We start from the raw sequence: 22,119 nt of genomic DNA on the forward strand, positions 1-22,119 counted from the left end.
CTCCAGTCCAGGCCTGTCTAATTGCTACCAGTAAAGACCCTGGGACTGCACTGCACGGACTCTGTGGTTATTTCTGCACCGCGACACCCTGCACAACCACCATCATCCACATACACTGCCCTGAAGCTACACTCTTCCTGTGGGAAGTTATACCACCCTTGCTGCCAAACCATCGGCTTCAGAGGACTGTTCCGCAGCGGCTTTCTCTGTTAACCGCACTCCACAGGTGGCGTAGTCGGACATTATATAACCTATATACATCTACTACCCTTGGATTGACCACCTGGGTCACGGACCGGGTCACCGCCACTGTGACTACAACCCCCAGCATCTACAGGCCCGGCTCCGGGTACCCCACGTAGTAACAGCAGTAACAGCATAATTACTCTCCGCTTTCTCTTAGAGGCCCATCATAATATTTCTCTTCAAGTGATTTTTCCTAGGGGGCGGAGCCTGGTAGGCAATGTGAGAGGAGGTGTCTTCGTGCTCTCCCTCCGGTGCCTAGCTAATTAGGACGATCTGCCGCCGCCACCGCCAGCCTTAGCTGACCAGAGGGTGTGGGAAGAGCTGCGGATCACCGGGAGTGCTGCTGAGTGTTGCAGTGAGCCGAAATGACCCGCCGGAGACAGAAAGACGCGGGCTGGGGAGAAGGAAGCAGCTCCCAAGATGGCGCCGAGAAGAGGGAGGAAGTGGCCAAGGCTAATGCAGCCTGCCAGCGCCGCATGAATGTAGCAGCGAAGCTGGAGAGGTATGCCCGCAATGTGGAGAGCACCGAACAGCTGGAGTCAGATGGAGGGGAGGAGGAGGACAGGGAAGAAGTGATGGTGCCAGAGGCTGAGCGGGAAGGAGGAATGTCCCCAGGGAGCAGTAACACCGATGGGGAGATGGTGTCTGTGGCAGCACAGGAGGAGTGTGACATACAGGAGAACCCCACTCTTAAGGACGTGTTCGCTGTGGTGTCTTTATGTAAAGAGGCACAAACTACTTTAATACAGCAAGTTCTGGGCTTACAATCTGAAGTGGCCACCATAAAAAAAGACATGCACAAGGTTAACACCAGGACTGGAGAGGTGGAAACCAGAGTGGGAGAGGCCGAGGATCGGATTAATAAACTCACAAAGTCTGAAAAGCAGTTTAAACAACAAGTTTCTGAAGTTATGGCAAAAAAACGACGATCTGGAAAACCGATCCAGAAGAAACAATGTTAGGATAGTCGGACTTCCGGAAAAGACTGAGGGAAGAGATCCCACTGAATTTGTTGAGAAGTGGCTGAGAGAGCAGATTGGAGCAGACTCTCACTAAATTTTACGCTGTGGAGCGGGCACACAGGGTGCCCACGCAGCCGCAACCTCCGGGCAAAGGACCGCGAGTTATAATTGCAAGGCTGCTTCTCTATAGGGATAGGGACATCATTATCCGCAAAGCAAGGGAGAGTGATGAAATTACAATGAATGGCCAACGGATTGGCATATACCCTGATTATTCGGTAGTTGTCCAGAAGCAGCGTATGCAATTTGGAGGAGTAAAAAGACGCCTCAGAGAACTAGGTGTAACATACTCAATGATGTTCCCTGCCAAACTGCGAGTGGTAGCTATGGATAAAGTCTTCTTTTTTGTGGAGCCAGAAGAGGCCACACAATGGATTGACGTTAATGTGAAATCTCTACAAGCCAAAGATTGAGGGACTACCACGGAGGTAAAAATACTCCTCAATGGAGCGGTCGGCTGAGGACATTTGTTAAACAGACTCTTTATTGTTTTGCAGTGACTATTTGGCAATTAGGATAGCTTGCTCGAGGAGGGGTCACCTGTAGAGCATTCTGTGCAAGCATTTATATAGTCTTGGACATGTGAGTAGGAGGGGCGGGCTTTTATTTTTCGCCCCTCACCTCCATTTCTCTACCCTCTTCATTTTTGGTATGGGATTAATCTGATTCCTATTGTTGGTCTATTGTGGCATGGTTTTCTCTTTTTCAGGAGGAAAATATTGGACAGATGAGGGAGGAGTCGCTGCGAAACATACGGATTCTATGTGCCCAGATGGTCCCTGTTTTTTACTAGGTTCAATATGTGCCCTTGTCGGAGGGCAGGGCAGTGGCGAATATTTTTTGAAACCACAGATATATTGCACTAATGTGAAATGTACATAGTTTTAACTTTCTTTATTATTACTGAGACAAAATGTGGAAAGTATTCTAAGGCATGGCGGGAGGGAGAGGGGGGATAATGTGAGAGGAGAGGCATATTTGGTATGTGCTCCGGTATAAAAAGGAGGTTAGGAGAAGAGGACTTCATCTGGAAGACTGGATCTTATTACTGACCATAAGAACCTGTCATATCTTCAGTCAGCTAAACGTCTCAACCCTAGGCAAGCCCAGATGGTCCCTGTTTTTTACTAGGTTCAATTTTGTTGTCACTTTTCGTCCAGGGGTCAAAAATGTGAAGGCTGATGCTTTGTCCCGGAGCTTCCCTGGTGGCATGAGAACCCTGCCCCGATATTACAGAAGGGGTTAGTTATTTCGGCATTATATCCTGAATTGGAGGGTGAGGTTTTGGAGGCTCAGGGGGGTGCTCCTGCCTCTTGCCCTTCAGGATTGTTCTTTGTACCATCTAATCTTCGCCACAAAGTAATTAAGAAACATTATAACTCTGTGCTTTCTTGTCATCCAGGTGGTAAGGCAACTGTGGAGCTCCTCTTTCATCATTTTTGGTGGCCGGGGTTGCATCAGGATTTGATTAAACACGTATCTGCTTGTAGTATTCGCGCGTTCTAAGGTCTTGCATACCCATCCGTCTGGTACTCTTCTGCCACTAGCTATCTCTAGTAGGCAATAGACACACTTGTCCATGTATTTTATTAATGATCTACTGGTTTCTGCAGGCAAAACTGTGGTTTTGGTGGTTGTAGATAGGTTCAGTAAATGGTTCACTTCGTCACGTTACCTGCACTTCCTAATGCCAAGACACTTGCTCAGGTCTTTATAAATGAGATTGTGAAGCTTTACGGGGTTCCCTCCGATGTGGTGTCAGATCGGGGGACCTAGTTTGTTTCCAAGTTCTGGAAGGCATTCTGTTCTCGACTAGGGGTGCATCTGTCCTTTTCCTCTACCTTCCACCCTCAGTCGAATGGACAGACCGAGCGCGTCAATCAGAATTTGGAGACCTACTTCTAGTGTTTCGTCTCCGAAAATCAGGAGGATTGGGTATCCTATTTACCGCTGGTAGAATTTGCCATTAATAATCATTGTCAAGAATCCACTGGCAGGTCACCTTTCTTTGGTGCATACGGTTACCATCCACAGTTTGGTACCTTTAGTGGGGGAGGAGCTTCGGGAGTTCCTGAGGAGGAATGTTTTGCTTCGTCGCTCTCCTCGGTGTGGCAGGGGGTGCTGAGTAATTTGAAGATCATGGGAGACAGGTATAAACGCATGGCTGACAGAAAACGCTTGCCAGGTCCGGACATGAATGTGAATGACTTTTTGTGGTTTTCTACCAGAAATATAAAGTTGAAAGTCCCTTCCTGGAAGCTGGGACCTAGGATTATTGGTGCCTATAAAATAACCGCCGTCATTAACCCAGCAGCGTTTTGTCTTGAGCTTCCTCAGGTCCTTAAGGTCCACAATGTATTCCACAGGTCCTTACTCAAGAAATATGTGGAACCTCTTGAGCCCTTACCTCTACTGCCGTCCCCAGTAATGGTTGTGGTAATCTGGAGTTTCAGATTTCGAGGATTGTATATTCTCGTCTCCAACATTGTTCTCTACAATACTTGGTGCACTGGAAGGGTTATGGTCCAGAGGAGAGGATGTTGATTTCAGTATCAGAGGTGAACACGCCCAGGTTGGTTCGCTCATTCCACATCTCTTATCCTGAGAAACCTGGTCCTGCTTGTCCTGAAGCCATTCGTAGAGGGGATGGAGTACTGTCACGGGTGTGTCAGATGTGACAGACAGTTGCCCTGCAGTTAGTTACAGAAGATCTCTTCGTTTGGCATTACAGACACCTTCTTAGTTGTTTCACTCTAGGACCCAAAGGCTACCTTCCTCCTTCTCTAGTTGACACCCTTGCCTGGGTGTTTAAATAGTTTCACTTTGCTGCCGGTGATATTCACATGTTTCCTTGTGAAAGCAGTGCAGTCTGTTTACTTCCTATCTGGTGCTAAGAGGACGTGTGGGTTATCTCTCTGAAGTCGGCTCAAGCTATGTTATCTTTCCCCAGTGTCTGTCTTCCTTGTTGTCTTTAGTTGTTAGTGGCGATCCACCAGTGATCCCCCCCCCCTTCCCTATCCAGGGCCAAGCGCTAGAGAAATACAAAAATAGGTTCCTGTGCAGCGATTGGTGAAGAACCAATATAGGGACGGTAGGGGAGACAGGGTGATATCAGATCAGCCTAGGAGGTCTCCCCTCCCCTGTTTCCCTAGAGTCTGGGCTCCCTTCCCCTCGTCCCTTTGTGTTGCACTTAGTCTTTTCCACCCCTTGCGTGACACTCTTATGCTGGACATGGGGAGACTGTGGGGCTCTCATGCTGGACATGGGGAGACTGTGGGGCTCTCATGCTGGACATGGGGAGGCTGTGGGGCTCTCATGCTGGACATGGGGAGGCTGTGGGGCTCTCATGCTGGACATGGGGAGGCTGTGGGGCTCTCATGCTGGACATGGGGAGGCTGTGGGGCTCTCCTGCTGGACACGGAGAGGCTGTGAGGCTCTCATGCTGGACATGGGGAGGCTGTCGGGGTCTCATGCTGGACATGGGGAGGCTGTGTGGGGCTAATGCTGTATATGGGGAGGCTGTGCGGTTTTCATGCTGTATATGGGGAGGCTGTGTGGGGCCCGTAAATATTAATATAATTAATAATAATTAATATATTAATATTGAGCAGAATTAATTTCAGCTTATTGGTTCAGCCGCCCTCCACAACAGTCACTGTCTCTATTGTGGCCCCTCGGGAAAATGAATTGTGCACCCCTGCTCCATGTCAGTATTTCCATTATGTTATCGATCCTAAGGAATTCAGATTACTGCACAATCGCTCCTGAAGTGTGGAGCACTAATACCTTCTCTACTCTTCTGGTCAGAACGCATAGTAGCTCCAAGGGTCCAAAATAAATGATTGCAACTCTGGTTTAGTGTTATATTTCTCCCCCAGAACATATGTTCTTTATGGGGATGTAACATGTTTTTTTATTCTGTCTCACTTTTTCCCCCCCGAGTTCATTCTTTATGATATATTTGATTGTGGTGGGATCGGTCTACCTCTCTTATATTAGTCTGAAACTCCTTGGTAGCGTTTAACCCTTTCACGACTTTTGACATACCCATATGTCATAGTTGTTAAAAGCTTCCCGACGTTTGACGTACGGATACATCATAGCCATGGTGCGTGGTACAGAAGCTGCGCTCATTCGATCGCCAACAGGACAGTTGAAATCTGTCACTGCCAGGAGAAGTGTCCACACTGCCCCCGACTGTTTAACCTTAATATATGTCGCGATCAATATCGACCGCAGCACCTTAATATATGTCGCGATCAATATCGACCGCAGCATTTGTGATGCTTGGAGAGGAAGGGGGCTCCCTCTCTCGTCCGATCGGTGCCCCCTCGATGTCATTGCAAGGGCCCTATCCAGTGGCGTACCGCCAATGGCGGCAGACCACGCCACTGCTATGGGGCCGGTGACCGCGGGGGGCCCCAAGCAGCGGGGGACCCAAGCAGCGTGGGAACGAGTTGTATAGGTGAGTATTGGTGGATAGTGGTGGGGGCAGGGAGGTTGCGGCAGAGTGGGCACACACAGTAGCCGCTGAAGCAGCTATCACGTGTGCCCGCTGCTAAAGGGACATGAATATTCCCTCTTCTCCACTCCCATGGGCGTGGAGAAGAGGGAATATTCATTCTCTTTAGTAGTGGGCACGGAGGAGCGCTGAGTCACCGCTCCTGCTGACAGTGCCTGCTACTAAAGAGAATGCATATTCACGCTTCTCCACGCCCATAGTCCTGGCGTGGAGAGGAGTGAATATGCCGGCAGCAGCAGCTCACCTCGGGATCTGAGAATGCGCGTTGCTCAGATGCCGACATGAGCTGCAGCAGACAGGACGCAGCGCTGGAGGAGAGGTGAGGAAGGAAGGTGAGTATTAGTGTTTATTTTTTTTTTGTGTGTGCAGTGATTGGGGGATGAGGGGGCCATATACACCAGGATTGGTGGTTTGGGGGGGCCACACATACCAAGATTGGGGGATTGAGGGGACCTCATATACCAGGATTGGGGGATTGAGGGGGCCACGCATACCAGGATTGGGGGATTGAGGAGGCCACGCATACCAGGATTGGGGTATTGAGGAGGCCACACATGCCAGGATTGGGGAGACCACACAAAGCAGGATTAGGTGATTGAGGAGGCCACACATACCAGTATTGGGGGATTGAGGAGGCCACACATACCAGGATTGAGGGATTGAGGAGGCCACACATACCAGGATTGGGGGATTGGGGGATTGAGGAGGCCACACATACCAGGATTGGGGGATTGAGGAGGCCACACATACCAAGAATGGGGGGATTGAGGAGGCCACACATACCAGGATTGGGGGATTGAGGAGGCCACACATACCAGGACTGAGGGATTGAACAGGCCACACATACCAGGATTGGGGGATTGAGGAGGCCACTCATACCAGGATTGGGGGATGAGTGGTGCCATACGTGCCAGGATTGGGGGATGAGGGGTGCCATACGTACCAGGATTGGGAAATTTACTATTAGCTGCTGCATTTCCCACCCTAGGCTTACACTTGAGTCAATACGTTTTTCCAGTTTTTTTGTAGTAAAATTAGGGGCCCCGGCTTACACTCGGGTCGGCTTATTTAAAATATACGGTATTTTAAAAATCAGTGAGTACGTGGTGCCCATAATACTGCAGGACTGTGGGGTGCATTATACTATATGGGGGCTGCATTTTACCCTATGGGGTGTGTAATATACTGTATGGAGGACTGTGGGAGTGAATTATATTCTATGGAGGACCATGGGAAGTTCATTATACTATATAGAGGATTATGGTGGGCGCATTATACTATATGGAGGATTATGGGGGCGCATTATACTATATGGAGGATTATCAGTGGCGTATTATACTATATGGAAGGCTATGTGGGGCCATTATAATATTTTGAGGGCTATGTGGGGGGTCATTATACTGTTTGGAGGGCTAGTGCAGGCCATTATACTGTATGTAAGCCCATTATAGTGTATGGAGGGCTCTGTGGGGGTCACAGTTGGGGGATCATACTGTGTTGGTATCACCATACTTTGCCTTTGGGGTTGAAGTGGGGTACAATAGGGGTCATTATACTGTGCATGTGGAGGCTAATGTGGAGGAATGCACCATGGGGGTATCATACTGTGTTTGGGGGGAACTTTTGTTGGCATCATACTTTATGGGGAAATGAAAGAGGGATCTAGGACTTCAGCAGGAGGAAAATTACTTTGTAAAGGCTGGAAAGTTGTGAGATCTGCTCTTCTGTGCCACAGACAAATATTTATTTATTTGGGGGGGGGGGGGGGGGCAATTAAAGCTTCTGCTATGGGGCCCCATGATTTCTATGTACGCCCCTGGCCCTATCGTCATGATAATCTCTGGGTCAGAGACGTACGGCAAGCCTGTTAGACCATGCAGGAGTATGGCATAAGATGCTTGTGTCAGTGTGATCCTGACAGGAATAATGCATTACAATGAATTATACCAGAGAACAGAGTAATAAAAGTCCCCTAGAGGGACTAAGTAAAAAAATAAATTATACCAATAAATAGGTATATTTATGTAAAAACAAAAAAGTACACATTTTGTATTGCCGCATCCGAAACAACCCATCCTATAAAACTGTCACGCTAGTTAACCCCTTCAGTAAACACTGTAAAAAAAATAAATAAAAACATGGCAAAAAAAAGTAATCTTTACCATCTTACGGCCGAATAAATAGTGGAATAAAACACGATCAAAAAGATGAATGGAAATAAAAATAGTATCTTTGAAAATGTCATCTTGTTCCGCAAAAAGAAAGCCACAATACAGCTCCTTCAGTGGAGAAATAAAAAAGTTATACCTCTCAGAATACAGTGATGCAAAAGCAATTTTTTTTTCTATAAGTTTTTATTTTTGTGTAAAAGCGCCAAAACATAAAAAAATTATATGTGGTATTTCTCTAATCATACTGGCCTTAAGAATAAAGCTGCCTTATCAATTTTACCACACGGTGAATGGCATAAAAAAAACAACCATAACTATTCCTGAAGAATAAAGCTGCTGTGACGCTGAGTCAATTTTCACGGCCAAGTAGTGAAATGGAATAGTCAGGGAGTCCGAAGTCAAAAGCCAGTAGGGTACGTCATAGTCAGGTAATGTTCCATTGGTCAGAATACCAGGAGGATAGCGGATCAGAGCAGAAGGGATTAAACAGATAGATGGTCAGAACAAGGTCAGGCAACAGAAGATCAATACACAGAACACTAGGCACAAAGCATTAAACCTCACACAAGCTGAATGTACTTCTGGCAGAGGTCTTTGAGAAACAGCCCAGTTAAGTAGCCTGGCAGTCACCTGGAATAATCAACACCTGCAAATAGCCAGCGCCTCCCAGTTTCAGATTGGACAGCCGAGCTGTCAATCAACACACTGACAGCTTCAGCACGACCCTGTACCAGACTGGACAACCGAGCTGTCAGTAACTTCATCCCAGACACACTGAGGGGTGGAACTGTGACAGCTGCCTTATTACTTTTACCACATGGTGAACGGTATAAAAAAAAAAAAACACCCAAAACTATTCCTGAATTGCTGTTTTTTGTTCATTCTGCCTCCCGAAAAATGGAATAGAAAGTAATAAAAAAATATTATGTGCCTTAAACACTTTAGCAATGAAAACATCAACTTGTCCCAGAAAAAAAAAACTCACATTACTGTCGGCCGAAATATGGAAAAATTATAGTTCTCAAAATATCGTGATGCAAAAACTTGTTTTTGCAAAAAAAAGCATCTTTTAGATAGCAGGCAAATATAAAAACCCGAAATAAGTCTGGTATCACTGTAATCGCACCGACACAAAGAATAAAGTAGCCTAAGCACTTATACAGCACGAGGAACTGCGCAAAAAATAAATAAAACCCATTCTTCACCTGCTGTTGATTTGTTCATTTTGCCTCCCAAAGATCACAGTAAGGCTCGATTCACATTTATCCTGCGCTCTACGCTGAGCGCTTACACTGGGGTTTTCGTTTAAATCTATGAAATACATGATTCAGACGGAACCCAGGCGGAAGACTCCCTATTATGAGGCAGATGGGGCACTGTGGACGCCGTCTGACCTGTGATCTGTTGATGTCAATCTTTTTAGGCGTGCATAATAGTGCTGTCAGATACATTTTTGTGCACTTCTGAAAAGAAAAAGGCCAGATGGAATCCCTTGGGGGTTTCATCTGAATCACATCACTCTGAGATTTCGATGGAAACCCCGATGTAAGTGCTCAGCCTAGAGTGCAGGATAAATGTGGTCCCAAATGTTATGTGTAGTATCTGCGTCTCTGCCCCCTGACAGGCAGCGATGCCGCGCTCCTGGCCCGGCGTCTTCCGGCTCTCCTGCTGCTGCTGCCGGGCATTGTGCTTAGGGCGCTCGCGCTCCCTCCCTCTTAAAGGGGCCGCGCGCGCCGTCCTAAGGAGTCCCCGGCGAATGGCCGGAGGACTTCTCACATAAAATGCACCTCCTCCAAAATGGAGGTGCCCGTGCAAGGTTGTAGCTTTGTGTTCTAAACTCTGCTTCAGCCCTCAGGTCCCGCTGCTACCTTGACTACCAGTCCAGTCCGCCAGCCTGCCGTCCAGTCCGCCAGCTTGACTACCAGTCCAGTCCGCCAGCCTGACTACCAGTCCAGTCCGCCAGCCTGACTATCAGTCCAGTCCGCCAGCCTGACTATCAGTCCAGTCCGCCAGCCTGACTACCAGTCCAGTCCGTCAGCCTGACTACCAGTCCAGTCCGCCAGCCTGACTACCAGTCCAGTCCGCCAGCCTGACCACCAGTCCAGTCCGCCAGCCTGACCACCAGTCCAGTCCGCCAGCCTGACCACCAGTCCAGTCCGCCAGCCTGACCACCAGTCCGCCAGCCTGACCACCAGTCCAGTCCGCCAGCCTGACCACCAGTCCAGTCCGCCAGCCTGACCACCAGTCCAGTCCGCCAGCCTGACCACCAGTCCAGTCCGCCAGCCTGACCACCAGTCCAGTCCGCCAGCCTGTCTACCTGTCTCCGCCAGCCAAGTACACTCTCCAGCCCGACGGTCTGCCTACGGTCCAAACCCGCCAGTCTGTCTATGGGCCAGGCTTGCCTGCCTACCCAGAGAACGTACCAGTTACCTGCCGTGCCTATCAGCCAGCCTACCTGGAGGCTCCTGCCAGTTACCCGTGGTGTCTGCCAGTCCGTCTTCCCGGATCACCCGTCAGCCTGCCTGCCGTGCTCATCTGCTGTACCGGTCAGTCCCTGCCTTCTGACCCATGGGAGTCACCTGCTCTCATACAACGACTGGTCCAGAGTAGCATCTGGTCCCTCTGCTCGGTCCTTCCCTGGTTCACGGAGTCGATTGAGCCGCCGTGCGACCTTGGTCAGTCCGAGTAGATACCTAGTTATGCCCCTCTGGTCCCTCCTTGCACCGCAGCACAGAGGTTCCACCACCCGGATCCGCAAAATGTTCCCAATAAAAGATTCAACTCAATCCACAAAAAAAAGCAAGTCCCAACCCAGGTCATCTCATATCGGAAATATAGGGGGCTTCCATGTTACTGATAGTACAAAGGCTCTGGAAAAGCGCTATGAGTACTCACCCCCCAGTGTGCCTAAACTGCAGTTAGCATCCACATATATGGCATTTCTGTAGCGATGAGAGCACTCCTAATTTACTGGTGCGTGTCTCCAGAAGCATGAGCTGGGCACAAGGTACTGGTCATTAATAACGTACTGATCACTACAACGGTAGTTTGTAATTTTCACTCTGCAACATCCACTGCTGCTTGTTTCTGGAAAACACCCATGGAGTCAAAATCGTCACTACACCTGTAGATAAATTTCTAAAAGGGTATAATTTTCAAAATAGGGGTATATTTAGGTGGGAATCTGCTCTTCTAACACTTTAGGGCTCTGTATATGGATTCCACAAAGTATTCTAGAAAAATTTGTGCTCCAGGAGGCAAATGGCACTCCTTCCCTTCCGAGTCTTGACATGTGGCTAAGCAGTACTATACAGCCTCATGTATTTCCATGTTCAGCAGAAATTTTGGCACCATTGCCCTGTGTGAAAATAAAAAATCTGGGGTTAAAACAATTTTTTGTGATAAAAATGTAATTATTTTTTCTTCACCGTCCAATTGTATAAATTTCTGTGAGTCACATGTGGCATCAATATGATCACTGCACCCCTAGATGAATTCATTGAGAGGTGTAGTATGTAAAATGGGGTCACTTATGGGGGGTTTCTGCTATTCAGGGACCTGAGGGGCTTTGCCATTGGGACATGACAACCTCAAACCATCCAAGCAAAATCTGAACACCAATATGGCGCTCCTTCCCTTCTGAGCTTTACACTATACCTCAAAAGTAGTTTTCGACCACATAATGGGTATTTATGTACTCAGTAGCATTGGTACTGTTCGTTTTCTCCTATTAACCCTTTTGAAAATTGCGAACTTGTGGTCAAAGCGACATTTTAGTGGAAAAAATAGTAATATTTCATTTTCTTAGCCCAATGTTATAAAGTTTGTGAATCGCCTGACAGTTAAAAATACTCACTACCCCTTGATGAATTTCGTGAGAGGAATAGTTTACAACATGGGGTTACTTGTGGGAGTTTCTCCTGATTTGGCATGTCAGGGGCTCTCAAATGTGACATAATGTCCGCAACCTATTCCAGCCAAAATATCACTCCTTCCCTTCCGAGCTCGGCAGTTCCCCAAGCAGTAGTTTTCCACCACATTTGGGGTATCAGCGTACTTAAGAGAAATTGCATAACAAATTGTGGGTTCTATTTTCTCCTGTTACCCTTGTGAAAATAAAAAAAAATTGCGGCTAAAACATTTTTGTGGGCAACAATTTTTTTTTTTTTTTTTTCACGGCTCAACACTATAAAACTCTGTGAAGCCCCTGAGGTGCTCACCATACATCTAGATAAATTCCTTGAAGGGTCTAGTTTCCAAAATGGGGTCACTTGTGGGGGTTTCCACTGTTTAGGCATCTTAGGGATCCTCCAAATGCGACATGGCGACCGCTGTCAATTCAGCCAATTTCCTTCTGAGCCCTGCCGTGCCCCCAAACAGTAGTTTTCCATCACATGTGGGGCATCGACGTACTCAGGAGAAATCACACAACAAATTTTATGGTGCATTTTCTCCTGTTAATCCTTGTGAAAATGAGAAATTTGGGGCTAAAATAATATTTTTATGAGAAAAATGTTTTTTTTTTTTAATTTTCACGGCTCAGCCTTATAAAATTCTGTGAAACTCCCGAGGGTTCAAGGTGCTCACCACAGATCTAGATAAATTCCTTGAGTGGTCTACTTTCCAAAATGGGGTCACTTGTGGGGGTTTCCACTGTTAAGCACCTCAGCGGCTCTCCAAATGCGACATGGTGTCCGCTATCGATTCCAGCCAATTTTGTATTCCAGAAGTCAAATGGTGCCCCTGCCGTGCGCCCAAGCAGTAGTTTTCCACCATATATAGAGTATCTGCGTACTCAGGAGAAATCGCACAACAAATTTTATGGTGCGTTTTCTCCTGTTACCCTTGTGAAAATCAAACATTTGGGTCTAAAATAAAATTTTAATTTTTTCCTTCCACATTCCATTAATTCCAGCAAAGCACCTGAAAGGTTAATAAACTTCTTGAATGTGGTTTTGAACACCTTGAGAGGTGCAGTCTTTAGAATGATGTCACTTCAGGGTATTTTCTGTCATATAGACCCTTCGAAGCTACTTTAAATTTGTTTTCTATTTTTTTTGGGAAAAATGCGAAATTGCTGATCAACTTTTAGCCCTTATAACAAAAAAATTATGTTTTAAAAATTGTGCTGATGTAAAGTAGACATGAGGGAAATGTTATTTATTAACTATTCTGTGTGACATAACTGGTTTAAGGGCATAAAACTTGCAAGTTGGAAAATTATTAATTTTTTTCAACATTTTCGCCAAATTTTGTATATTTTCAGAAATAAACGTAAGTTATATCGAACAAATTTTGCCACTATAATGAAGTAAAATATGTCACAAAAAACAGTCTTAGAATCACTGTGATACATTGAAGTGTCCCAGAGTTATTACCTCATGAAGTGACACTGGTCAGAATTGAAAAAATTGGCATGGCCACGAAGGCGAAAACAGGCTCTGGCGCAAATCGGTTAATAAATCATCAGTTGAGTTGCTGAGTGACGTCTGTGGTTCCTCTTGACACTTTTTAATAATACCCTTACCATCCACTCGCGGTTATACAGGTCCTGTATGCTGCCAGATAATGAGATACTAGCCTCTCACTTTTGAAATTACTTTGAGGGGCCTAGATTTTAGAACGAACCTGGAGGGCACAGAAAATACAAAATCAGAAGACATGAGTGGACCGTAAACTGTCCAGGATCACAAGAAGATCAAATGCACAGAACTGAACCAGAGGAGAACAAGGCTGTATCTGGCAGGTTCCGACAATATTCTTCGAGCTTTGATAGGATGTGGTGCTTTACAATTACAGCAGGGAGCTGATTACTCCAGTTGGACATCACACACACCCATACTGCCACACTCGATAGTACTACTGGTCCCAGCCACCTTATTCTTGGTGGCTGGACAAAGCCTGTGCTACCCAGATCTTCTGGTTACAATGTCTCCTCCATCACCAACGCCACCTGCAGAATGAACGATGGCGGCCGCTGGAGCAGATCCCAAGGAGATATGACACACCGTTTGTAGAAGCTCCAATGTTGTAAAATGACAGAAAACCAGAGTAGAAGAAAACCCCATAAAGTTACTCAAATTTGTAAATTATAACCATCAGTGAATTAATCTATATGAGTAGTGACTATTTTGACACCTGTGTGGGGGCTTGTTTTTTGTGGGATGAGAAGAAGTTTTTATTAGTATAATTTTTGCCTACATAACATTTTTGGTGGCTTTTTATTCCAATATTTTGGAGGCAGAATGAATAAACAGTTGAACACCAAGCTCTATTAGTTCATGTTGACGTCTTCTTGTAGACTGGGAACTTTCATTGTCTTAGTGAATGATTCAATTTTGCTACATAACTTCCCATTTCTATGGAGATTTTGAGTAGAAATGTTCAAAAATACAATTTAAGAATATTTTATTCAAAAATAATAATTTGTTTTATTCTTGGCAGACGACTGTACCAGGAGATCAGAGGGACAACTGACATCTTTAATTTTTATATCTGATGCCCTTGAGATCACACAGGATACATTTGAAGTGAATGTCATTACTCCAGATATCCCATCATCCCTACACGGCAAAGATCTATCATCTGATCCTATGAAACAGGTCCTATCTTCTGATTCATTACAGACTACAAAGAAAAATAAAAGTCAGAAAAGAGGCATTACAAAACAAACTGCTCTTCAAGCAAAGAAGCCAATTACACATTCAGAATATGGAAATAGTTTTCCTTTCGAAACATCTTTTGTTACACATCAAGAAATTCACACAGAGGAGAAGACATTTTCTTGTTGGAAATGTAGGAGATATTTTAACCAGAAATCAGATTTTGTTAGGCATGAGAGAATTCATACTGGTGAGGAGAAGCCATATTCATGTTCAGAATGTGGGAAATGCTTTGGACAGAAATCACATCTTGTTATACATCACAGAACTCACACAGGAGAGAAGCCATATTCATGTTCAGAATGTGGAAAATGTTTTGTAGGGAAATCACATCTTGTAATACATCAGAGAACTCACACAGGGGAGAGGCCTTTTTCATGTTCAGAATGTGGAAAATGTTTTGTAGAGAAATCGCATCTTATTATACATCAGAGAACTCACACAGGGGAGAAGCCTTTTTCATGTTCAGAATGTGGAAAATGTTTTGCACAGAGACCATATCTTCTTACACATCAGAAAACTCACACAGGGGAGAAGCCTTTTTCATGTTCAGAATGTGGGAAATGTTTTGTACAGAAATCACTCCTAGATAGACACCAGAAAACTCACACAGGGGAGAAGCCTTTTTCATGTTCAGAATGTGGAATAGGTTTTGTGCGGAAATCATCGCTTGTTAGTCACCAGAGAACTCACACAGGGGAGAAGCCATATTCATGTTCAGAATGTGGAAAATGTTTTGTAGAGAAATCACGCCTAGATAGACACAGGATAACTCACACAGGGGAGAAGCCTTTTTCATGTTCTGAATGTGGAATATGTTTTGCACATAAAATAACACTCGTTAGACACCAGAGAACTCACACAGGGGAGAAGCCATATTCATGTTCAGAATGTGGAAAATGTTTTATACAGAAATCATTGCTTGTTACTCATGAGAGAACTCACACAGTGGAGAAGCCATATTCATGTTCAGAATGTGGAAAATGTTTTGCAAAGAAAATACATTTTGTTACACATCAGAGAATTCACACAGGGGAGAAGACTTTTTCATGTTCAGAATGTGGAAAATGTTTTCTGCGGAAATCATCGCTTGCTAGTCACGAGAGAACTCACACAGGGGAGAAGCCTTTTTCATGTTCTATATGTGGGAAATGTTTTAGAGAGAAATCAAACTTTGTTAGACACCAGAGAAGTCACACACACACAGGGGAGAAGCCGTATTCATGTTCAGAATGTGGAATATGTTTTGTACATAAATCATCACTTGTTAGACACCAGGGAGCTCACACGGGGAGAAGCCTTGTGGTAATTTCCTGAAGAAGTGCTTGACACTTTGAAACATGTTGACTAAAAACCACCTGTTTGAATAAATCCTTGAGAACCGATTTCCTCCCAAAGAGATATGGAATTTGGATTGTGAGCTCCATTGGGGACAGCAATGATAATGTCCGCGCTGCAGAATATAATTGCGCTATATAAGCAATGTTTTATAAAAAATAGAGCTGTGCATATGTAGCAGAGCTGTGTGTATGTAAATGTGCAGTGTCTAGCAGTGTTGTGTGTGTTTATGTGCACTGCAGAGTGGTCATTAATGTCCCTGCAGTGATGTTATATATATATATTACATATAACACATGGTGCAGAGAAACACTAGCAATAAATGTATTACTTCCCTATTGCACCCAAGTGCATTACAATTAGTGATATTGACTGTTACGTACATACGTGTACTTCTCAGCACGTGACATGGGGTGCGCTTGCAAGGGTTAAGTCATCTCTCATTCAATCCAGCTCTCAACCTCTGTTTTAGGCTATAAAGTAAGCATAAATCACACCCCGACACATTCCGCACACACCAATATCTAAACTCGCTGCCACCACTCATCAAATACACGGGGTGATGAGTCCCCAAAATATGTTACTGTCTGGCAATCAAAAGATCACACTCTCTCTGAAAGTGTATGGATTCTTTAGATCATACAAATCTCAAACTTCTTAAAGATTTTAACCTTGATGATAAAAATATACAGTGCTAACAGTAAATGATATAAAAATATAATAAACCAACACACAAATATGTAAAACAGTTATAAATCAAAAAGAGAGAAATAACATAAATACTTAAACGTTTCTGTCTACAGTTATCTTCTGTTTCCTTAAGGGAAGGAGAAATGAGTTATGGATCACAACAGCATCCTAGGCAGCCCACACATGTGAACAACTTCTTTTGTGCCACCCAGCATTTTATAGTCCTGACCATAGGCTCATATTTTCAGGATCACCTGAATGGACTATTTACAAACTGCTGTTTAGTGACTGGATGATGAACTAATAGCTTTTCATTTCAAATATCTTGTGTCCCCCCCACTCCTCTTTATACAGTGAATAGGAAATATACTGCTTAATTACAGATCATGTGTCTCACTTTGAAGCTCATAGTCCAGGAGCTGAGGTGTCATGTTTGGCACCTCCAGCAAAAACCTCTTTTTGTTTGCAATACTGGTATATCCAATTTCAACCTTTAGTCCACTAAATATAACTCTACTGCTGTTATACTTTCCCTTATTGATTATTTATTTCCTTCACATTAACCCCTCCACTTTACACCTGGAACTGAGGTGTCATAAAGGTTTAATGAGAATTTTTTTTTCCTATTTTCTATTGTCTAAACCTGGGCTGCGTCTTAAGATAAAGAGTGTCTTCTTATAGTCCAGAAAATACAGAATTAGAATTCCATAATTTCCAATAAAAATATATACAGTTACTAATATCTTTCATGGAATAAGCAAATAAAAAGCAATATTCTATGTGCCGTGGTAGATCGGCTCACTCCGCTGCTTAACGAGGCAGAATGCTTTTCATTTAAATCTTCATTTGATTTATTAAAATATGCCTCATCAACTAGGTCAACAGAAAAATAGCCATATTCAGACTTGTTGGCATAAGCAAACAGCACTCATTACAGTTCATATAACTGCGGGTCGGCCCGCTCAGAAAACAGGATTTAGGTCTCTTTAGCAAGAGCAGAGCTCTGTAGGTTAGCCTACTTTCATAGCACACAGCATAATCAGTAAATCTTGAGGCTTCACTTTTACCTCCTGGGCCACACCCGGGGGTGGAGATATGGTGAACAGCCGTCCCGCCCAACTCTTTAGCTGTTCACAATAAACCTGGCCCTGTCATGGCTGATTAACCCATCTCCGCACATAATATACTGGAGCAAATTTCCAGGTTCATATAACTGAAGCTAATAACCTCAGTGAAACATATCTCCCCTCCAGCGCAATACCAGTGACCATCTTACATATCCCACCCCTCTGGCCAAAGCCTGAGGGTTTGGCATCTTCAGTCACTAGACAGGGAAGCCTCGTCAGGGCATCTGCTTTAGCGTGTAGTTTCCCTGGCCTATGCTCTACATGGAGGCTGAAGTCTTGGGAGCGCTAGAAACAACCTAGTCACTCGGGCATTCTTCACGTTCTTTTCCCTCATCCAACTCATGGACGCATGGTCTAACAGTATCCTAGCATGGCCAAGCATTCTTTTTCTATGATAGCATCATTATTCTCACAGGAGGAAAGTTTCCTACTTAGGTAAAGGATTAGATGTTCCTCTCCATTTATTTCTTGTGACAACACTGCTCCCAACCCAACTTCTGAAGTAACTGTCTGGACCACGAACTCCTTCATGAAGTCCAGTGCGACCAAGACCAGCTATTTTGTTTGTTCTTCGTTTTATGTGGCCACACGTCTATGCATGGATGCACGTAGTTTTATATTGGACTGCTCACTATTGACTTTTTGACCTGGACACCTTTCTACCCCATCGGCGTATCTATGTGACTCGCCCCCTGGGCCTTGGGGCACTCGGATCCGGGCAATAGGGGAACGATGGGAGTAGTAGTGGCAACCCGGTTCCGTGGCTCAGTGTGGTCAGGCCAGTGGTAGTCCATTATGTGCTGATGATTATGTCCGACTACGCCACCCGTGGATTTGCGGTCAGTAGGAACCGCCGCTGCAAGGCAGACCGCTGGGGCTGATGATGTATGCAGCTGGGATGGTGTGACTCCCCACGGGAAGAGTGCGGCCCCAGGGCAGTGTAGTGGATGTTGGGAGTGATGGTAGTGAGAGTCCCAGTGCTGATAGTGCTGGAGGAGCAAGGAGCATGCAGACAACAGGTTGCAGTCCAGGGTCTTTACTAGAACAGGTAAATTGACCCACAAACAGTCCCGGCTAGGAGGGGACCTGGATGTCTGAGAGAAACGGGGAAATTGGCCCTGGTCAGGGTGAGGGTGTAGGCCTACCGTGCTTTCTGTGCTCCTTCTGGCTATCTCTTCCTTATAGGGTAACAGCCCACGTTTCCGAGCTCTCCGTGTATTCTCGCCTGTATGGCCTGCGACGTGGGTTCCTTTCTGCTCCCAGCCTTGTACGGCTTTGCTGGTCCCTTCTGTTGTGGCAGGGCCTTCAGGCTTCTTAGGCCAAGGAATATACAGTCCCCTGCGGACTGGTTATCTGCTGGGGGATGTGGAATCCTCCCAGCCTCAGACACCAAAGTCTGGTAAATTAAGTCCGTTATCTGCCAAGACAGGCTCTCTTCGCCTCTTGTCTCTGGCTTGTGGCTCTCCTCCTGCCACACTTCCTCTTGGGTGCAATACAACTTTCTGTCCCTGCTCTGCTCCGGGACACGTCTCAGTGCTGAGACAGGCCATCCAGTTCTCTCTAACCCTGCCCCCAGCACCAGCTTTTATAGGGGCAGCCTGCTCCCCCTACTGGCCTGAGACAGGAGGTACTGCATGCTAATGTTCCCCTGACTAGAGAACCTCCCCCTTGCTCTCAGACACAGCTTTATTACATTTTGTGGCATCCAGGCCAGGGTGACACATATGCATCTACCTTGCCAGCGCTTTGCTTGATTCTTCTCTTACCGATATTTTGTAGCAGACGCGCTACTTCCGGTTTTGCGTTCCACCTTGAGATTAGGTGGAACGCATGTTCTCCTTCTGCTGCGATCACGTTATGAGGGCGTTCCGCTAGCCGGATATGACACACCGCCCACTTCCAGTTGCGTTCCACCGCAAGACTCAGGTGGAACGCATCTGATACAGGAAGCGGTCAGCCGGCGTCCCATGCTGACGCCTGTCTGCCGCATGGCTTGAAATCATACCACGCCATGGGTCCTCACCTGCAAAGGGTCACACTAAATTAGACATACTATTTAAATGCATACATGTCCACTGACAACTTACCCTTGACGAAGCTGCGGTTCACCAGCGTAACGCGTAGGGTCCTCAGTGCCGGCAGGTAATTATCCCAATTCATTCTTTCTAGCATATATTGATCAATGATATGACTACCAAGGGAGATTTCTACCATTACTTGCATTTATGTGTATTATCCTGTTTATAATATAGATGTCATGGTACTTTGACAGTCATGCTCGCACTGTATTTTGGGATATTTGACAAATGATGTTCAATATACCTGTGGTTTAAAGGGGATTTACTGATTTGGGTTACCACACCAGCACCACCTTTTTTTGCAACTATGTAGTGCAATGTTTTGCCTATTTTTAAATGTTTTTATCTCTTTGTGTGTTTGGTGATTTGTATAATTGTGATAAATAAAGATCTTTTGATATATTTTTTCTATCCTTGGGTGTGCATAGTTTTTATACCCTGAGTCTTGTTCTCTTATTAATATGCCAAGACCAGCTATTTACACAGGGCTAGCCTCAACTCCTCGAAAGCCGGCTTCGCTTAAGAAGTCCACTTGGCCATTGATGATTTTGTGCCTTTTTAGGAGGTCAGTCAGGGGTGTGGCTATCATGGCGAAATTTGGGATGAACCAAATTGTATTCTACAATTCGCAGAAAAGCACTAACCTGTTTCTTTGAGACTGGTTGCGGCCAATTTTGGATCGTCTCCACCTTGTTCTACTGCAGCTTGATTTCGCCCATCACAACAATGTTGCCTTGTTATTATGCCTCCTCTATCCCTATGGTGCACTTCTTCGGGTTTATAATAAACCACGCCTTCCTCAGAGTGTTCAGTACCGACTTTCTGCAGATGATTTTCATAATCCAGGCTAAAGATCACAATTTCGTCTAGGTAAGCTGTGGAGTATATCTTGTGAGGAGTTAGGACCTGCGGCTCCCTGGAAGGTGGCTGGGGCTCCTTGCAGACCAAAAGGCATTTTGGGATATTGAAAACACCTATCAGGTATAGAGAAGGCTGTCTTCTCTTTGCCCGAATGGGACATGGGGATTTGCCAGTACCCTTTTAATAGGTCAAGGATGGTGATGTACCTTGCTCACCCCAACTTCTCAAAGAGCTCATCGACCTGGGACATCGGATACTCAACAAACTTGGACACATCATTCAACTTATGGTAATCATTACAAAACTGCAATTCTTCATTTGACTTCGCCACCAGGACATTGAGACTGGACCAGCCGCTCTTTGACTCTTCGATGACACCAAGTTCAACATTCTTCTTATCTCCATCAAAATCACATTGTGTCAAGCTTCAGGGATTCGATATGGCTTAAGGTTTACCTCCACGTGTAGCTCCGTCAGAAATTTGTGCTCCACAGTATGAGTACATCCCGGCAACTGTGAAAACAGATCTTGTTTTCACTGGAGTTCTCAGCACTGTTCTTTCTGGGCCGGTGATAGTGTTTCTGCCACCTCAACATTGGCTCTAGGGTTTGCAACATGCTTGATGATGCTCCGGTGCAGTGTAACTTTTGCTTCCCAGGTCTTATTTGCAACATCCACGAGACCTCGATGGTGCTGACCAAACAGAAGTTCAAGTGGAGATGACCCTGTAGAGACCTGTGGATCTTCCCTGATGGAAAACAGCAGATACGGGAGTAGGCAGTCCCAGTTTTGACCATCCTTGTCCACCACTTTCTTGAGCATGGCTTCCAGGGTTTTATTAAACCTTTCCACTAGGCTGTCCATTTGCAGATGGTATAGCAATGTCCTGAGTTGCTGTCACGGGTTTACCGCGACAGAGAGGAGCCAGAACACCGTAGTGTCTTGATTCCTCCTACCCCTGCAATCATTAAAAGCCTTTCACCTTCATATTAAACGGTGCAGGTTTCTTTTAGCAGTGCAGAGTTTAGTCTGCTCAGTTGAGAGCTACTGGAAGCTTATCTTTATTAAGGCTCTCAGCTGTTTACTGTTAGCCACTCACTGCTCCTATAAATACTGGACGCTGTCAAGCAGTCATTGCCAGAGCTAGCTTCATGCTGCATGGTTCTAGGAGTTTGGTGGAGAGATGTTGTTTGAGAAGACGTTTTGTGGATTTAGCTAAGACTGTCGCGTGGTTTTGAATGTGTGTTAATGTTCTCCTCCAACCTTGGTTTTTCCCCATCCTCCACTTCCCAGTGTTATCCTCCTGTTATTTGTGTGCATATATTTGTATGATTGGTATTTTCCTTTATCCCTATATGTATTAGCTTGTTAGTCGGGTTGGTGTATTGCCATACAATATTCA

At 45.3% G+C, this 22,119-nt stretch overlaps 1 protein-coding gene across 3 annotated transcripts in view; it reads left to right on the top strand.

Annotated features, from left to right (window-relative positions):
• The window catches only part of LOC141271778 (uncharacterized), a 76,804-nt gene extending 56,651 nt beyond the window's left edge, over positions 1-20,153 (top strand). For all 3 annotated transcript variants that reach the window (XM_073681912.1, XM_073681911.1, XM_073681910.1), the window contains one exon: positions 14,406-20,153. In XM_073681912.1, the coding sequence (XP_073538013.1) occupies positions 14,406-15,940 (1,535 nt within the window). In that variant the 3' untranslated portion in view covers positions 15,941-20,153. The remainder of the gene's footprint in view (positions 1-14,405) is intronic.
• The last annotated feature ends 1,966 nt before the right edge of the window (positions 20,154-22,119 follow it).

Source organism: Phyllobates terribilis, unplaced genomic scaffold, assembly GCF_046119375.1.
Source record: "Phyllobates terribilis strain yellow unplaced genomic scaffold, ASM4611937v1 Scaffold_5__5_contigs__length_657084704, whole genome shotgun sequence".
Lineage (NCBI taxonomy): Eukaryota > Metazoa > Chordata > Amphibia > Anura > Dendrobatidae > Phyllobates > Phyllobates terribilis.